The 17,836-nt window shown below is 34.9% G+C and overlaps 2 protein-coding genes across 2 annotated transcripts; one reads left to right on the top strand and one right to left on the bottom strand.

The window, feature by feature from the left end:
- Positions 1-12,210: 12,210 nt before the first annotated feature.
- Positions 12,211-16,368, top strand: LOC113303656 (aromatic aminotransferase ISS1-like). The gene is made up of 10 exons (XM_026552708.1): positions 12,211-12,352; positions 12,581-12,772; positions 12,860-12,907; positions 13,462-13,590; positions 14,146-14,205; positions 14,490-14,646; positions 14,736-14,839; positions 14,957-15,015; positions 15,292-15,400; positions 15,639-16,368. Exons 2-10 carry the CDS (start codon positions 12,710-12,712, stop codon positions 16,089-16,091), a joined length of 1,182 nt encoding a protein of 393 aa, XP_026408493.1. The 5' UTR covers positions 12,211-12,352; positions 12,581-12,709; the 3' UTR covers positions 16,092-16,368.
- A 43-nt stretch (positions 16,369-16,411) lies between these two features.
- On the bottom strand, positions 16,412-17,758 carry LOC113303657 (photosynthetic NDH subunit of subcomplex B 3, chloroplastic-like). The gene is made up of 6 exons (XM_026552709.1): positions 17,375-17,758; positions 17,188-17,301; positions 17,021-17,074; positions 16,855-16,917; positions 16,709-16,771; positions 16,412-16,596 (listed from the first exon to the last, which is right to left on the bottom strand). The coding sequence occupies exons 1-6, from the start codon at positions 17,567-17,569 to the stop codon at positions 16,561-16,563; spliced, it is 525 nt and encodes a 174-aa protein (XP_026408494.1). The 5' UTR covers positions 17,570-17,758; the 3' UTR covers positions 16,412-16,560.
- Positions 17,759-17,836: the final 78 nt, after the last annotated feature.

Below are 17,836 nucleotides of genomic sequence, written 5' to 3' on the forward strand. Positions count from 1 at the left end.
TGTGGTTGTTTTGATAAATCAAGGTGCACAAGAACCAATTGATACACCGGTCTTATATTCCCGAAGAACAACCTGGTAATGTCAATCACCTCACAATAATCTTAATCGTACGGAAGCGAAATAAGATATTGTGGAATCACAAACGATGAGACGAAAAATTTTGTGACTACTTTTTATATTACCTATCGGAGATTGAATCTCGAGCAAATCTTAGAGAATATAGTACTCAACACGATAGAACAAAGTAAGATCAGAAAATGCAAATACAGAGAAAATAGCTGGGTCTGGCTTTAGAATCCCAATGAAGTGTTTAAGTCGTTAACCTCAAGTGGTTTTAGAAAAAACCTAGGTTAAAGGAGAATCGACTCTAGTCGCAACTAGTATCACACATGAGATGTGGGGATTAGGTTTCCTAGTTGCTAGAATTGTCCCTTATATAGTATTCTAATCAGGGTTTGCAATCAATGTTATCTTGCTAACAAAGAATTCAATACTCACCGTTAGATGAAAACCAGATTAGAGTCAAGCTAATATCTTTCAACCGTTAGATCTAACTTAGCTTGTTATACACAAATGAAATGTGACTTCATTTAGATACGGGTAACCGCACATAAACGTGTACACTTGGTTGGCTCAACAATAGTTAACTGAAGTTAGCCATATGAACACTTTCATATCAACATTGTTCATCATAATCACAAGTAGTTCAAATGACTCAAATGAAGCTAGTTCTGAGTTGTTCAATTGTTTATATTCTTATAAAATATACAAGACACAATGGAAGAAAAATCGATTTTTATTCACTCAATTCAATTCATGAACATTATAGCCATGGTTTGCAAAAGATTGAATTCCTTAATATATAAATGTATTTGTTAATGAACAAACCGATTTTATAACTTAACCCACTCAAGTATGCAAATGGGTACGCATACTCAGAGTTTCGGACTTGGTCTGGGTTCGCCAGTATGCGAACGGGTAAGCATATTGTCGTACGCCACCAAACTCAGTTGAATTCTCGGACTTGAAATTTTCAGCCGGTACGCATACGGGTATGCACACTAAGTTCACGGACTTCAACTATCAAACCAGTACGCATACAGGTATGCATACTGTGGTTCCCGGACTTTAAATTACTTGCGACAATTAGCATACAAGTACACATACTGTACTATATCCAATCAATGGTTAATCATCCTAAAGTCTATGTTAATCATCGGAACATTCTTGGAAGACGGGAATAGCTGTCTCACACAAACTATTAGCTTCACAGCAATTTTCAAGTGATCATAAAAATCAATATGAAACATTCCGAGTTTACATCAAATGATCGTCTCACACAAATCATGTAAGATGTGAAAATGCGGGGTCTAACAACCACACCCAACAATTCGTTTGGAAATCTGAAAGGACTTACTCCAATACACTTTCTAGAAAATCAACTAGACAGTCAGACTCAATATAGAATAAAGTATATCAAAGAATTTAATATCTCTAACTCTCAATTCAATCCGCAATTAGCAAATAGAAATCTGCGATCCCGATTGAATATAAGAGGAAGTACTTGAACGGTACCAAAGACCAATGTTCAAGTGTCAATCAATGTAAATTAACAACCCAAGGTTGGATATTCTAATTGATTTATCTTAACGCACAACCTGTGATATTTCAATTATATAATAAAATATAATGCGTAAAAGAAATAACACAGACACCATAATTTTGTTAACAAGGAAACCACAAATGCAGAAAAACCCCGGGACCTAGTCTAGATTGAACACCATATTGTATTAAGCCGCTACAGACACTAGCCTACTACCAATTAACTTCGGACTGGACTGTAGTTAAACCCTAATCAATCCCACACTGATTCAAGGTACATTTGCGCTCCTTATGTCTCTGATCCCAGCAGGATACTACGCACTTGATTCCCTTAGCTGATCTCACCCACAACTAAGAGTTGCTACGACCCAGAGTCGAAGACTTGATAGACAAATCTGTCTCCCACAGAAACACCCAAGAGTTTTTCTTCCTTCTTTTGATAAATCAAGGTGAACGTGAACTAATTGATAAACCAGACTTATATTCCCGAAGAACAACCTAGTATTATTAATCACGTCACAATAAACTTAATCGACTAGCGAAACAAGTTATTGTGGAATCACAAATGATGAGACGAAGTTTGTATGTGATTACTTTTCTATCTTGCCTATCAGAGATATAAAATCTCGAGCCAATTATTTCAATTGCACTCAACACGATAGAAACAGCAAGATCGGATCACACAACTACAAAGATAATAGTTGGGTCTGGCTTCACAATCCCAATGAAGTCTTCAAGTCGTTAACCTACAGGGTCTCGAGAAGAAACCTAAGGTTAAAGGAGAATCGACTCTAGTTATGCAACTAGTAACACACAGGAGGTGTGGGGATTAGTTTTCCCAGTTGCTTGAGTTCTCCTTTATATAGTTTTAAAATCAGGGTTTGCGATCTAAGTTACCTTGGTTATAAAGCATTCAATAATCACCGTTAGATGAAAAACCGGATTCAACCAAGCTAATATCTTTCAACCGTTAGATCGAAATTAGCTTGTTACACACAAATGAAATTTACCCTCATTTAGGTTTATGTAACCGTACCTAAACGTGTATACCAGGTTGGTTCACAAATAGTTAACCGAGGTTATCCATATGATTACTCTCATATCAACCTTGTTCATCTTAACCATAACTAGTTGAAATGATTCAAATGAAACTAGTTAAAGAGTTGTTCAATTGTTTAGAAAACACAACTAAAACCAAATCGGTTTGATTCACTTGAATCAATCATGGACATTATAGCCACGGTTTGCAAAGATTGCATTCCCTATGATTTAAATGTTTAAGTCCATGAACTGGCCGATTTGACAAAGTAACCAGCTTAAGTATGCGAGCCTAAGCGAGCGGTTTTTGAGTTTGTAAAGTTCCCAAACTCAACAGAAATTTTCGGTTCAAAAACTTCCGCCAGTATGCGTACGGGTGCGCATACTTAAGGTGACTAGTTAAGAGTTTGTAAAAAACCAAACTGAAATTCTCGGTTCGAGAACTTCCGCCGGTATGCGTACAGGTACGCATACTTAACCTGTCTCATTCACCAATTTTGTATACACACATATGCATACTCTTGGCTTCCGGTTTATGGATTTATACACTAATGTGCGAACATACTATATATGCTTATATCCAAAGATGGTTACATCATAAACTATTTATTTCAATCATTGAAACATTCTTCTATAATGACAATAGCCGTTTTCACACATTATTAGCATCAAAGCAATTTTCAAGATATTGAAATAATCATTATCGAAACATTCCAAGCCTACATCAAATGATTGTATCACACAAACCATGTAATATGTTACCCGGCAATTTTCTCATGATATAAGATGAACTTGGTCGAAGCGAAAGCTTACCAACACATATTTCGAGAAATATGTAAGCGAGATATACTCAGCTCAAAATCTCAAATGTGTATAGAGAAAACTATATCGTAACACGACTTATGTCTCAATATAGGAGATAGTAGAAATAGACTTTCCAAGTGATAGATGAGTTCAAGTCTCCATATACCTTTTGTTGAAGAAGTTCCACAAGCTCCCCTTAGTAGTTCTTCGTCTTCAAGAGATGAACGTCGAGAGATCTAAGCTCAACTACACTACACATGTCCTAGTCCGAGACATCTATAAATAGGCTAGAAATCAAGACTTATAGTTTTGATCACTAACATTGACAAACATGCTTGAGATAGCAATGCATGCGAGTTCGACCGAGCAATGCTCTAACAATCTCCCCGTTTGCCAATTTTAGTGACAAATACTGCGGAATAGACAAGGATTCATCCTATTTTCCATCACTATTTGCACAATGACATACAATAGGCTTAATCCTTGCACACAAAAGTTTTATCCTTTCTTCCATCAAAATATGACATAAAAGGCTTTAACTTTTGTAATGCCAAAAGTTCATTCTATGTTCCATCAATACATTCATATCGACATAACAGAGATAACTTTTGAACAAGTATGAGACAGTCACAGGTTCACGGACGTAAACAACATATCTCATAACAATTTGCAATATATAAAATCATAAATATTAAAAACTGCAAAAAAAAAATCATCTTCTAAAAAACTTAAAATTTAAATAAATAAATCTAAAAACATGAAGATGAAAAATCGTTGGACATAGCTATGTGTACTCACAATAATGGCTATTCCAAACCCTAGTTATTATATTAAAAACATAACAAAGAAGATTTACTAGACATTGAGGCCTCTGAAGAATTTTTTTATCGTCCCCGAACTCCTTGTCGTCAACAGCCATTGGTACATATGGTTCATGGGGAAAGGATTCAATTCCAGCAAACCTTCTAGGCTGATGATGTCGAACCAGGGACTTCTGAATTTCGAGAGTTCTCATAACAAAAGCCTTTATTTTTTTAATCTCCTTCCTTGCTTCCTTCACCTCTTCAAGAACATCAGAAAACTTCTGAGAATTTGAAGGAACAACTCTTGGCTTCCTCACATTCCTTCTTTTTCTTTTCAAAGTTAGAGGCAATGGAGATTTTTCTTTTTACTTCATGATTGATGGCTTAACAATCATATTAACATCTTTCCCATCAGAACACATGATGCTTGGAGCCTTTATACATGCATGGGTTTGTGAGAGGAAATCACAATATAAACTTAACAGGTAGTTTTAAGATGAAAAGAGTTTCAGAGAAGGAAAAAGGAATTTAAGGTCACGGAACCTAAACAATACAGGTTCACGTACGCACAATTCACAACCCTAAAGAAAGTAGAATTATCGAGAATAACCCTCTTTTGATAAACAGGGAGGTTTCTTCCAATATCAATTAGATACGAAAGAGTTCCAAATCATACAGAAAATCTAAGAAAATCAAAACAAAAAGTGTTTTATTTTTTCTTTTTAAGCATGAGGTGTGCACAATCTTGTCTCTTTTAATCAGGCACATGAGACAAGATGCACCAAAAAAACACAATCAAGTTATGCTGCGGTGAACAAGAATTTGTCCACCATGACCCTTTTGAACGGAATTCATAGTTAATTGTCTATCAAAATGTTTAGACCATACTCTTTTCTCTAGTGGTCTTGACCTATCTTTGGAAACCAACTTCTTTGAAGAGGATAAAATCTTACATACCTCAGCAGTTTTTTGAACAAGTTTGAGCTTGTTTGCTAGGATTTTGCTCTTCGTTGAAGTCTCTTGACATGTCTCGTCTTGTGTTTATACTTGAAACACTTTGAAAGTTCATGGCCTTTGAGTGAACAGTAAGAGCATGTCAATGGATAAGCTGATTCAGACGCCCGAGATGTGCAAGCTGCTAGGCACAGAGTGGAACCTGAAAAATCAGACAGAAGGTTTCCAACAGAAAGGTTAATTTCTTCTTCCGGATTGGTTGAGTTTCTTTCTGGAAGAATATCATGATTGATGTATGTATTGCTACAGTTATCAAAATTGATATCTTCACAAAGAAGTGCAACACTTGATTTTTCGTCTTCATTGGAATCATAGTGGTCAGACAGTTCATCAAGAGTTGCAGCAAGACCTTTGTTCCCAGTGTATTTTCTACGATTTGGACACTCATTTACAAAATGACAAAACCTTTACACTTAAAGCACTATGGCATATCCTCGTCAGCAGCCTCGTCAGCATCCCTGTTTTTAGGAGGAATGTGATTGTGAGGTTTAGCTGACGACCTAGGTTTGTCTCTTGAAAAACGTTTACTTCCCTTCAATAGAAGATCCCTAAACTATCTTGTGATCATAGAGACTGATTTGTCAATATCTTCATCTGATGAATCAGTCTCAGAAATATCATCCTCAGAGACATAAAAACTTTTACTTTTGTCAAGTAATTTAGTGTTCTTTTGTGCTTTGAAGGCAACATCCTTTTCTATTTTGGATATATGCTCATGATCAAAGATCTTTAGATTTCCAACCAACGTGTTTATGGAAAGAGCATCAAGGTTATTTCCCTCAACGATGGCATGCTTCTTAGAATCGTATCTAAATGGCATCGATCTGAGAATTTTCATCACAATGTCCTTTTTAGGAATAGTCTTACCCAATACAAAATATGCATTAACAGTTTCAGACACTTTGTGATTAAACTCATCAAATGAATCTTCATCTTCCATACGAAGGTTTTCCCAATCGGAATTAAGGTTTTGAATCCTAACTTCCTTCTCACTGGTATTTCCTTCGAATACGGTTTCTAAGATATCCCACACATCTTTAGACCGAGTGCATGTAGTCACATGGTGCTGAAGATCTAGGGTAATGGAATGTATGATAACATTCAAACCGTCGGAGTTTTGCTTTGCAACAAGTATCTCGGCAGCATTGTATTCGCCAATGTTCTTTGGAACAGTTGCATTCCCTACTGCCACAACGGGAGCATCATAGTCATTAACTACATAAACGCATGATTAAAAATCACGTGCTTGAAGAAAGGCACGCATAGAAATTTTCCACCACAAGTAATTAGAGTCATCGAAGACTGGTGGTACGTTTATAGAGATAACACCTTTGTCCATATTAGATCGCTACAAACACAGACTTATGAGGTCTTTAATGTGTTTTCCTGCTCTGATACCAATTGAAAATGCGGGGGTCTACAACCACACCCAACAATTCGTTTGGCAATCTGAGAGGACTTATTCCAATACACTTTCTAGAGAATCAACTAGACAGTCAGACTCAATCTAGAATAAAGTATATCAAAGAGTTTAATATCTCTAACTCTTAATTCAATCCGCAATCAGCAAATATAAATCTGCGAACCCTATTGAATATAAGAGGAAGTACTTGAACGGTACTAAAGACCAATGTTCAAGTGCCAATCAATGTAAATCAACAAACCAAGGTTGGATATTCTAATTGATTGATTTTAACGCACAACCTGTGATATTTCAATTATATAACAAAATATAATGCGGAAAAGAAATAACACAGACACCGGAATTTTGTTAACGAGGTAATGCAGAAAAACCCCGGGACCTAGTCCAGATTGAACACCACACTGTATTAAGCCACTACAGACACTAGCCTACTACCAATCTCACACTGATTCAAGGTACAGTTGCGCTCCTTACGTCTCTGATACTAGCAGGATACTACACACTTGATTCCCTTAGCTGATCTCACCCACAACTAAGAGTTGCTACGACCCAAAGTCGAAGACTTGATAGACAAATCTGTCTCACACAGAAAAGTCTATAGGATTGAATAAATCTGTCTCCCACAGAAATACCCAAGAGTTTTTGTTCCGTCTTTCGATAAATCAAGGTGAACAAGAACCAATTGATAAAACAGACTTATAAACAGCATAGTATTATCAATCAGCTCACAATAAACTTAACTAACTACCGAAACAAGTTATTATGGAATCACAAACGACGAGACGAAGTTTATTTTTGATTACTTTTCTATCTTGCGTATCGGAGATATAAAATCTCGAGCCAATTATTTCAATTGCACTCAACACGATAGAAACAACAAGATCAGATCACGCGACTACAAAGATAATAGTTGGGTCTGGCTTCACAATCCCAATGAAGTCTTCAAGTCGTTAACCTACAGGGTCTCGAGAAGAAACCTAAGGTTAAAGGAGAATCGACTCTAGTTATGCAAATAGTAACATCCAGGAGGTGTGGGGATTCGTTTTCCCAGTTTCTAGAGTTCTCCTTTATATAGTTTTCAAAACAGGGTTTGCAATCTAAGTTACCTTGGTTACAAAGCATTCAATAATCACCGTTAGATGAAAAACCTGATTCAACCAAACTAATATCTTTCAACCGTTAGATCGAACTTAGCTTGTTACACACAAATGGTGACTTCTTATACTATGATTAAATTATCTTAATGATTGATATACGATAGTTGCTTATACAATTTTACGAAGTATAGTTTATCTATGAAATTTGTATTCACTGTAATGCAATAATTGGTAAATTGTTATTATTTAGTGGGTTTAACTTTTGAATGAATCCATACCTTTGTTATATTTGAAACCAATTTAAGAAAGGCAGTTTAAGGAAGTAGACTTTGCAAAACTTGTTTAGGAGTTGAAAATATGCTCCATAATTGGTCTTGAGATTGATCCCATGACCGATTGTGACTATGTTTGTTTTGATCTTTTACATTTTCGACACGCATCTTATCTTCGGGTTTTTGCAGACATCGAGATATAAACGAGCTAAACTGATCAACATAGTACTTGGCATGTGATAAAATCTAATATCTTATTGTTCATGCATATTCCTTTGATACTCAAGGCAACCTAGAAACCGATTTTTCAATATCATTTTTGACATCAAATTATATGCTTACCAAATCCCAAATGCTTGCATATCTCTAGTTTCTATGTTAGTCAAGTACATAGATGTATGTTAGTTAATCTTAGTTGTCGTGCTATGAGTGAAAACGGTTTATGAGTTATAATGCAATTTTATTAGATAATTTCATAAATAAAACATATACTGCAATTCTTTAGTATTTCTGAAATTGGTAAATCTTGTTTCCAAACAACACTTGGTCATCCCTTGAAAATATTGTATCCTAACAAACTCATCCTTTGAAAATAACTTTGTCGTATAAGAAATCCAACTTTTTAAATAAATAGGAGTAATCTAATTAAGTAAAACATCTTGCGTTGCCTTTTGTTTAAAGTCTTCTTTGGGATCAAGAAGCCTCTAGACTTACTGCTACTGGAAGTTAAATTCATTATTCAGTTTTCAGCGTTTAGTTACTTATTATTGAAATGACGTATAGTTATCTTCAATAGATCAAACTTGTTTGTTTTATGGTCCTTCTCTTATGATATAGTGCCGCTCAATCAAACTTGACTATGTCAGATCTAAGTGATTCTAGCTTTATGGGATAAAACTGTTGATTAATCAAAGTTAACAGACTTCACACTGTGTATTTTATAATTATTAGAATCAAGGTTGTTTGCACGAGTTACTTTTAAGATTATAATTGAAGATTAAAGTCTTTTATTTTTGGTTATGATATTTGTGATACTGCTTGAAAACTTGATTCTCTAGGATACAAAAGCAGTTTATTGATAAACATAAGGCTTGTAGAAGATCGAACAAACTGTCTAGTTGCATTCAGTTACTCGGATAGATCTTGTTCATCAATATTGATTATTTCAATAATAATTGTCTTGGTCGAACCTTTATACCCAAGGAGTTTATTGATATATAGGGAAGATTCTTTATTTTACTTTATCACTGATCTAAAGATTGATTTGGATGATCGATTGGTGAGTCGATTACTGGAACAGATTTAGTCATATGTTATTTCGTACTATGATCCAAAGAAGTTGAGAACAAAAGTCTTCACAGCATTGAAGCAACTCAAGTTGAGAGAAGAAGTCTTCACTGACTGGTTGTAGGCTTAACTATACTGAAGGATCTGAGTAAATAATGAGTATTTACTTGATCTCGGTTATACGAAGTTGCGGTAGTCAATTTGTATAACGACTTAATTTTGAGAGTATTCAAAATTGAACTAGGTACCGTAGTTTTTATGTCAGGAAGTTTTCCTCATTAACAAAATCTTGTGTTTTGTGTGATTGCTTTACTTTCTGCATTATAATCATTAATCGTATTTATAATTAAGTAATCATACTTGTACGCGAATCATCTTGGTAAAGATCCCATAATTAGTTCTATTCAAATGTTGATTATTACCAAGAACACCTTGTTGAAATGATCTTTTGGTCGTTATTATTTCTATAAGATTATACAAGGTGTGTTTGTACAGTTATATCAAAAATATTGTGGTATACGTGGTACCCTCATCATTTCATACCTACCCAAAAATGCCCCCCCTTTTGGCCTTGAGGAGGTGGGTCACATCCCAATGTGAGGAGGGACGGTTTGGGATTGTTTGTTTGGTTGTTTCTCTAGAATTACTCATATATATTCTTCATTACTACCATAATATTTTAAATTTCATTTATATTAATGTGATGCCAAAAAATAATATATGATATTCGAATTTCATCGTATGCAACTACTTTATTTACTTTCCTTATGATTACAATTATAATTTTTCATGTGAGTCGTCTGATAATGCACACCCTTAATCATGTACGTCATTAACTATTGTATAATGAAAACTATGTTTAGTTAAGTGCTCATAAAGAGAAATAGGTGGTTGAAAATACGTCAAGTGTCACCACTAACGAGCAAGTGACACGTTTTCTATCTTTTTTGTTTCTATTTCTTGACTATTTTGATTTGACATTTATAGTTTAATTGCTTGTTAGACAAATGTTGTTTGCTCTTAGAAATAATCGAAAGCAGTTTCATTTTATCGTTGATATTTCCTATAAATCTTCAAAAAACTCATTGTTCAGTACACCTGATTGAAGTATACCATATAATTCTTATATATACACGAGTGAAGAACTTATTAATCATACCTTGTGCAACAAATTTGGAAACTGAAGAGTTAAAGCAAGTGATATTTGAGATTGCTGAGTTTCCGATCACCTGATGTACGTTGAGCTGTGGAGGTAAGGAAAAACCTTATTACTCTAGGGATTTTTTTTATTCAAATTAAACTGATATATAATTTTAATATAATCCTTTTTATAATAAATTTTAACAATTTTTTTTCTTCAAAATAATTGATTATCTTGAAAAGATGAACTCAAAAATGAGAGAAGACAATAGTGATCTAGGGTTTTACTTTATCATACGGTTGTTTTTTGTCTATCTTTTTTGATAGTTAAGAGAAAATAAGGGAATTCAATTTCGTTAAGAGTAAGTGATTATAATAACTTTATATGCACGCAAACAATTGATAGTTGCCAAAAAGACGATTCATATAAACAATTACAAGATGAATAAAAATATGAAAAATTTGGCCAATTAGGTTCCAATATGATTTAAGAATTTCTCTGAAAATCAAAAATTGAAATTTTTTTGCATGGATGCATTTTCACAAGTGATATAACAACAATAGAAGATTTGTCTTCAATTTTTTTTTTTCGGAAAATGGGTCATTTGTCCAAATATTTTTAAAACATGGTTTTAATGGACGAGTAAAAATTATTACGGGTGAAATAGACAAAAAAAAGATAGCAAGGATGAAACTGGATTCATCCTGGCTTAAACTTAAAAAATAGCGAGGATGAAACTGGATGCATCCTGATGTAAATTAAAAATAAGAAAAAGTATTTGAAAATGGGCAGGATGAAACTGTTTACATTCTGGCTATTTTAACATTTTTTTCCTTTCAAACAGTATCAAAACCTAGATGTCTTTTTCACCCAGGAATTGTTGATTTTGCTCTTTTTAACTGTTAAAATAAGGGCATCCAACTCAAAACCAATTGACAATGAGTGGAGTGGCCCATAGAGTTATAAAGCGCAGGATCTTAGATTACCCAGTCAATGTGGGACTAATAATCTTAACACGCCTCCTCACGTGTAGCCTTGTTGGGTCTAACACGTGGATAATTAAATCGGGTGACGCGGAGTAAAGGAGCGGTCAAAGACTCGTCGTATATAGCCTGCTCTGATACCATGTTAGAATACGGGCATCCAACTCAAAACCAATTGACAATGAGTGGAGAGGCCCTAAGAAATTATAAACCGCAGGATCTTAGATTACCCGACAATGTGGGACTAATAATCTCAACATTAACCAATTTTGTGAATTTTTTTTTTAGCTAATTTACTGCCCCCAGAAGCTGATTCAATAAGATGGGATCAACTTCATTCATAGTCTCTAGCACGTCCAGTAGACTCATCCAATACCAGCAAGCTGCTATTTTTTCAAAACAAAAAACAAAGAAGAAAATATTTGTAAAGAAAAAACATTAGCTAAGATTCTAGTAGTCGCAGACTCGCCGTGCCATATTTGTCACCGGAATACCGTTTTTCGATTGATACCCGATGCTTCTTGATTAAATTTACCTGTGCAGTGAAAATAAATTTTACGCCAATATTTTACAGGAAAACTAAATGAAATTAATTGCGTTAAGTTTCCTTAAGTGTCCTGTAATTAAAATGGAAAAAAAATAAAACTTTACTTTACCACAATCGTTACTTCCAAAATTAAATCTGCTTTATTGCCCTGAAATTTTAATATACGGATCTTAATTTTTTTTTTCATCAATTTTCATTTTATATTAACCTGTAAAAAAAAAAAACCCATGGTCGAATAAAATCCTGTAAAACGGGATTTATGAAGAAGAATCGTTCTTTAGTAATGACTAATGAGTTAAGGGTAGGGTGTAAGATTCTCTAAGCCTGAAACTAAAGATAAAGTGAGTAATTACAAGTTTTATCCGTCATCACATACTAACTAATCCAGAATCAGACAAAAATTTCTATCCAAAATTCTGTCTTTTATGGTCTAGGTTCGAGGTTTCTTCAACTTAATTCCAAAAATGAGGGAAAAAATAATTGATTTTGATACAATTATGATGGGTTTATTTATAACTTAGTAGGTAAAAAAAAAGTGATTTTTTTTTTCCTTTGTTTGTTGTTGGTAGGTGGTGAAACTCAGTTGGTACAAAGATTTTTTATAAATTTGGGGTGTCTTTCTTTGACTTACAAGTTCTTCATTCTCAAAGAATTTTCAGTGAGTTTTGGAAAAAAACTTTCAATTTTTTGATGGAAAGATGGGAACTTATATGAAATTGGCTAAAAGGGTTTTGGAGACTGAATCTCCTGTCATGGTTCAGGTATGTTGATTTTATTGAAAGAATTTTAATCTGTGAATGTTTTTATGATCTGGGGGGATATTGATTTTGTTGATTTTTTTTTTTCAGATACAGGAAATATTTAGAGGTTGTAAAGGTGCTGTTTCTTTAGCTCAGGTATGTTCTGTTTACTCTTTTTAATGTTTTTCAATTTATAAACCTAGAAATTTGATTTGAGGATGATGAGAATATGAAAACAAGGTATAACTTTTGAGACATGGATGTTTTTGCTTAAAATTAGTGTTGATCTTATATTATAGTATATGAGCTGGTCTAGATATGCTGCTTTGGAACTAGTTGTTCAAAAATTGATAAAATAGATAAAGTTGAGAATAATTTTAGTGTGCTTTTCGAGAGCACTGAATAAACGATTGTAGTTGAGGTTTTGTTCTTGGGAAACAATGTTCATTTGCAATGGTCAAAATGTTTAAAATGTCTGTTGGATTACAAGTTGGTTTTTCGTTCCTCTTTTTGTACTCAAATTTGTAGGATATGTATGATATGGTATTTCTGGTATATGTTCAGAATAATCACTGATTTTCATAGTTGTGAAAAATGTGGTTGAAGGGGAAAAAAAAAATGTTCGCCTTTTCTTTATTCGTTCAATTGTTTGTTCTTGGACTTCATGTCAACCATGTGGTATCTGATCTTTATGGGTGATGATGTTGCAGGGGGTAGTTTACTGGCAACCCCCTGAGGAAGCTCTGGAGAAAGTTAAGAAAATTGTGAATGAACCTTTAACAAGTCGTTATGGTGGTGACGAAGGTTTACCAGCACTTCGAGAGGCATTGACTAAAAAGGTATTCCTTTGTTTAGATAACATCTAAAATATCGAGCTATTTGCTTTGGATTGATTAATTTAATTGGTTTATAATTGATATTTTGCACGTTAAGTAGGTTCCCTTTCGTGATGCTTATTCAAAGGTTCACTTTAACTTTAAGCGCCTTGTATTCAATTAGAAACTTCTCGAGTAAACAGATTATCTATAACAACAGTTACATTGCCCATAGTTAACCATTTATTTGCCTCTGTTATCACATTGGTCGGTCTTCAAGTTGCTGACATTGACTACAGAAGAACGAAAATGTTATGCCATATTATTCTTGTAAACTCCCTTGTCTCAAAAACTTGAGAATGATGAAATGACATAAACAGGTTGAAGTTGATATGATCTTTTGCTGTTAGCTTTTTTTAAGTAGGCATGTAGCATGTCCATATGCTACAAAAACAAAATGAAATAGAAACAGTGGTTTCATCCATCTGGTGATGTCCCGTTGCAAGAATTTGAGCTACTATATCCTTCTATGTGGAAATATAGTTTCCTTCTTAAATTGTCTTCTCCTTTTCTCTGCAGTTACAAGAAGAAAATAAACTATACAAATCTTCAGTGATGGTCACAGCTGGTGCAAATCAGGTGTCTACCTTTAACTTCTCATTGTCATTTTATATTTGTCTTCTGCTTTAGAGATTTTGCAGTGCTATTGTGCTTCTCTAGTTCTAGGATAGCGTCACAAACTACTCGAAATTTTAGACACTAATTTTGTATATTCATAAACATATTTTAGATTAGCTTCTATTTGTAAAGACATTTATAGAATTTAAATATTAACCAATCTCTCTGGGCTCCAATGCTAGCTATATCTCTAAGTTCAACTTTTTCCATGAAATTTGAATAAGCCATGCCTATTTGATTACCAGGCTTTTGTAAATTTGGTTCTCGCTCTGTGTGATGCTGAGGATAGGGTTGTGATGTTTGCCCCGTATTACTTCAATTCATACATGTCCTTCCAGATGACTGGAATCACCGACATTCTGGTTGGACCTGGAGACCCCAAGACACTTCAGCCGGATGCAGGTTAAAGCTTAAAATATGGTATTTTTTATTCATTCACTCTTAAGAGGATTGGGTGTTCTTATCTTTATAAATATTTTTTATTTCTGCAGATTGGTTAGAAAAGGTTCTATCGACTGAACCTGTCCCAAAGCTTGTTAATATTGTAAACCCTGGCAACCCATCTGGAACATACATACCAGAGCCTCTTCTCAAGGTACTACGCTCATCTCAAGCCAGTAGTTTGCGATAAATATGGATGACAGTATGACACAAGTAACAAAAGCAGCGCTTGTCTTTCTCTCATGACCTGTTTTCTTCTGAAATTATCTAGAGAATTTCTGATCTATGCAAAAAGGCTGGCTCTTGGCTTGTCGTCGATAACACATATGAGTGAGTGTATATCTGTGATTGAATTTTTCCTTTAATTCTTCCAGATTGTTTCTATAGGTATGAATAGGTTCTATTGGGTATTGTGAGCGAAAATTCATTATCAGCTACAAGATGCAGTGCAATAGCACTGTTCTTTATTGTATCTGTGGTCAGTGTGCGGATTTGAACTACTAACCTCAGTTATGGAGTAAACCCCTTACAAACTGAAATAGTTACATTATCATGAACTCCATGGTTTTAATGTTTTAGACCAGATTTTGATATTTCTCTGTTCAGGTACTTCATGTATGATGGATTGAAGCATACATGTATAGAGGGTGATCACATACTCAATGTGTTTTCATTCTCGAAAGCCTATGGAATGATGGGATGGCGAGTTGGATATGTAAGTAAATATATATGTTCATTCATCTCCAAATACAAACTTAGTTTCCTCATCCATCAAATTATTGTCCATTAAGAGCCTAGCAGAAAATTGTCAATCAGCCCTTGCCTGATTGTTTGTTGATCACAGTGTTTTGTCATTTTCTGTACTACAATAAACCTTAGTTCTGTATCTCTCATATTGAGATGATCTGTTCAAATGTTCCTGCGGAAAGTTATTGTGTCTAAAATATTTGCAGATAGCATACCCAACAGAAACCGAGGGTCTTGCAGAGCAGCTCCTCAAGGTCCAGGATAACATTCCCATTTGTGCTCCCATAGTATCACAGCGTCTAGCTCTTTTTTCCTTGGAAACGGGATCTGACTGGGTCAGAAATCAGGTGAAAGACCTTGTCAAGAATAGAGAAATCCTCTTGGATGCACTATCACCCCTTGGAGAGGGAGCAGTGAAAGGTGGCGAAGGCGCCATCTACTTATGGGCAAAACTTCCAGACAAACACCAAGACGATTTTGAGGTTGTTCGTTGGCTTGCTAAGAGGCATGGAGTAGTCTTAATTCCGGGAAGCGCGAGTGGTGGACCGGGCTGTGTTCGAGTCTCTTTCGGTGGATTGAAAGACGGTGATTGTGAATTTGCAGCTTTGAGGTTGAAGAAGGGATTGGAAGAGCTGGTGAAACATGGAATGGTTCAGTGAAAAAAATAAATAACGATTTGTCAAAACATTAAGTTTATGATTCTCGTCTCGCTAGATTTAGTGAAAAAAATCTGAGTTCTTTTTTGTTGAGTTTGATACAGCCAGATTTAGAATGGAAATCACAGTTAGATTTTCATTTAACTGTACATCGAGAAAAGACCAAACTGGTAATCGGGCTAGGTAACTGGTTAGCGATTCGATGTATATAAGCAGAAGGGAATGTCTTCGTTAATCAGCATGTTCACTGGAACTAAGAGTCGTTTTTTTGTGCTCGCAATTGGAGAGTTCTTGGATTAAGGTGGTTTCAGAATGCCAGCATACAAGTAAAATGCTTTTTATAAGCACACATTCATTTTCTGAGGGAACTGGTACACAGTACAAAAAATCACAAGTACATTTGCAGGTTCATGGTGAGACAGGTAATCCTCATTACTGCAGCCACAATAATCTCTTTTTTCATGAACCGTGATCATTTCTTCCACTGCGGCAACCGCTGAACAACAACCTGAGACCAATTTATAGAGATGCATACATAATTGGTTATCACTTCATGATCATTCAAAACCTATAAACTGCCAAAATATCTTCATATTTTAACTTGTAAGAATTTAGCTTACCTTGCCGGAATTTTCCTTGTTCCCAACAATAGTTTGACAAGCTAATCTCCAGGACTCAGGTTTCTGTCAGGATTCCCAGTAAATGTTAAGCAGATAAATGCAGCAAGAAATGTGAGTAAGCTAAAACTGAGTATGAAATAGCTCACCTTCTTAAGATATTTGAGTTCAGTGTTTGTTCTTTCGTTTAAAAGATCACTTCCATCAATTATCTGAACGAAAGAAATGTGAATTTCACATTCTTTTAGTAACAAATGCACACACTTTTTGGGTCAAGATTGTGGAATTCACAACCACAACCATGTTCAATCATACCTCAACAATGCAGGTTCCACAACTTCCACCACCACCACAATTCATCACTTTTCCCTGTTAAGAGGATCAAAAAATTGAAAGGCAAGGCGATTCAACATTTCAGCAAGTATTGGTAGGAGGGGCAATCGCCCCCACTTGAATTTTCGAAGTTTTTAATTAAAGCTTACATATGCGGCATAGAGTTCTATCTTGTTATCAGCCATGATTTTCTTCAACAGCTTCTCTCCACTAATCGCAGACGCTTTATCCACTGGATAAGTCCCATCTCCTTGTGGTTTTGGCTGGAAAAAAAATAGAATTGATCTTTAAGAACGAAATTCTGTAAAGGAAAAGAATAGTTAAATACTTACTTACACCAATGAATTCGAGCTCAATTTCGGGTTTTTCTGGTGAAGCTTCAGAAGGAGGATTTACTGCCACTGACACTGTGAATGAGTTCTTCTTCGCTGGTGAAGGAAATGAAATCATGGATTTCGTGTAATTATGATTTTTAGTTGAGAATTCTGGATATCGAATTGGTAATACAGCGCTCAGATTAATGGCTGCCATTTCTTTTCACTTCTGCTTCTTTCTACAGTTCTCGAATTTTCTCATTCTTATATGATCCTCTGGAAAGGGCATTTTGGGTATTGAGTAGTTGTGTGGTTCGAGTTCGACCAAGTCGCGTGTTCTATGTAACATATGCAGCTAGCGTTTTGCCGAGCTATCAACCGGAAGTACCATCAGAGTAGACCCGTACCGTTGAGCCTAGGCTTCATTTGCCAGTAAATTTCCAGTGTATAAAATTTAGAATCTTTTTTTTTTTTGCTTCCAACT

The sequence above is a fragment of the Papaver somniferum genome, chromosome 8 (genome assembly GCF_003573695.1).
Source record: "Papaver somniferum cultivar HN1 chromosome 8, ASM357369v1, whole genome shotgun sequence".
Classification (NCBI taxonomy): domain Eukaryota; kingdom Viridiplantae; phylum Streptophyta; class Magnoliopsida; order Ranunculales; family Papaveraceae; genus Papaver; species Papaver somniferum.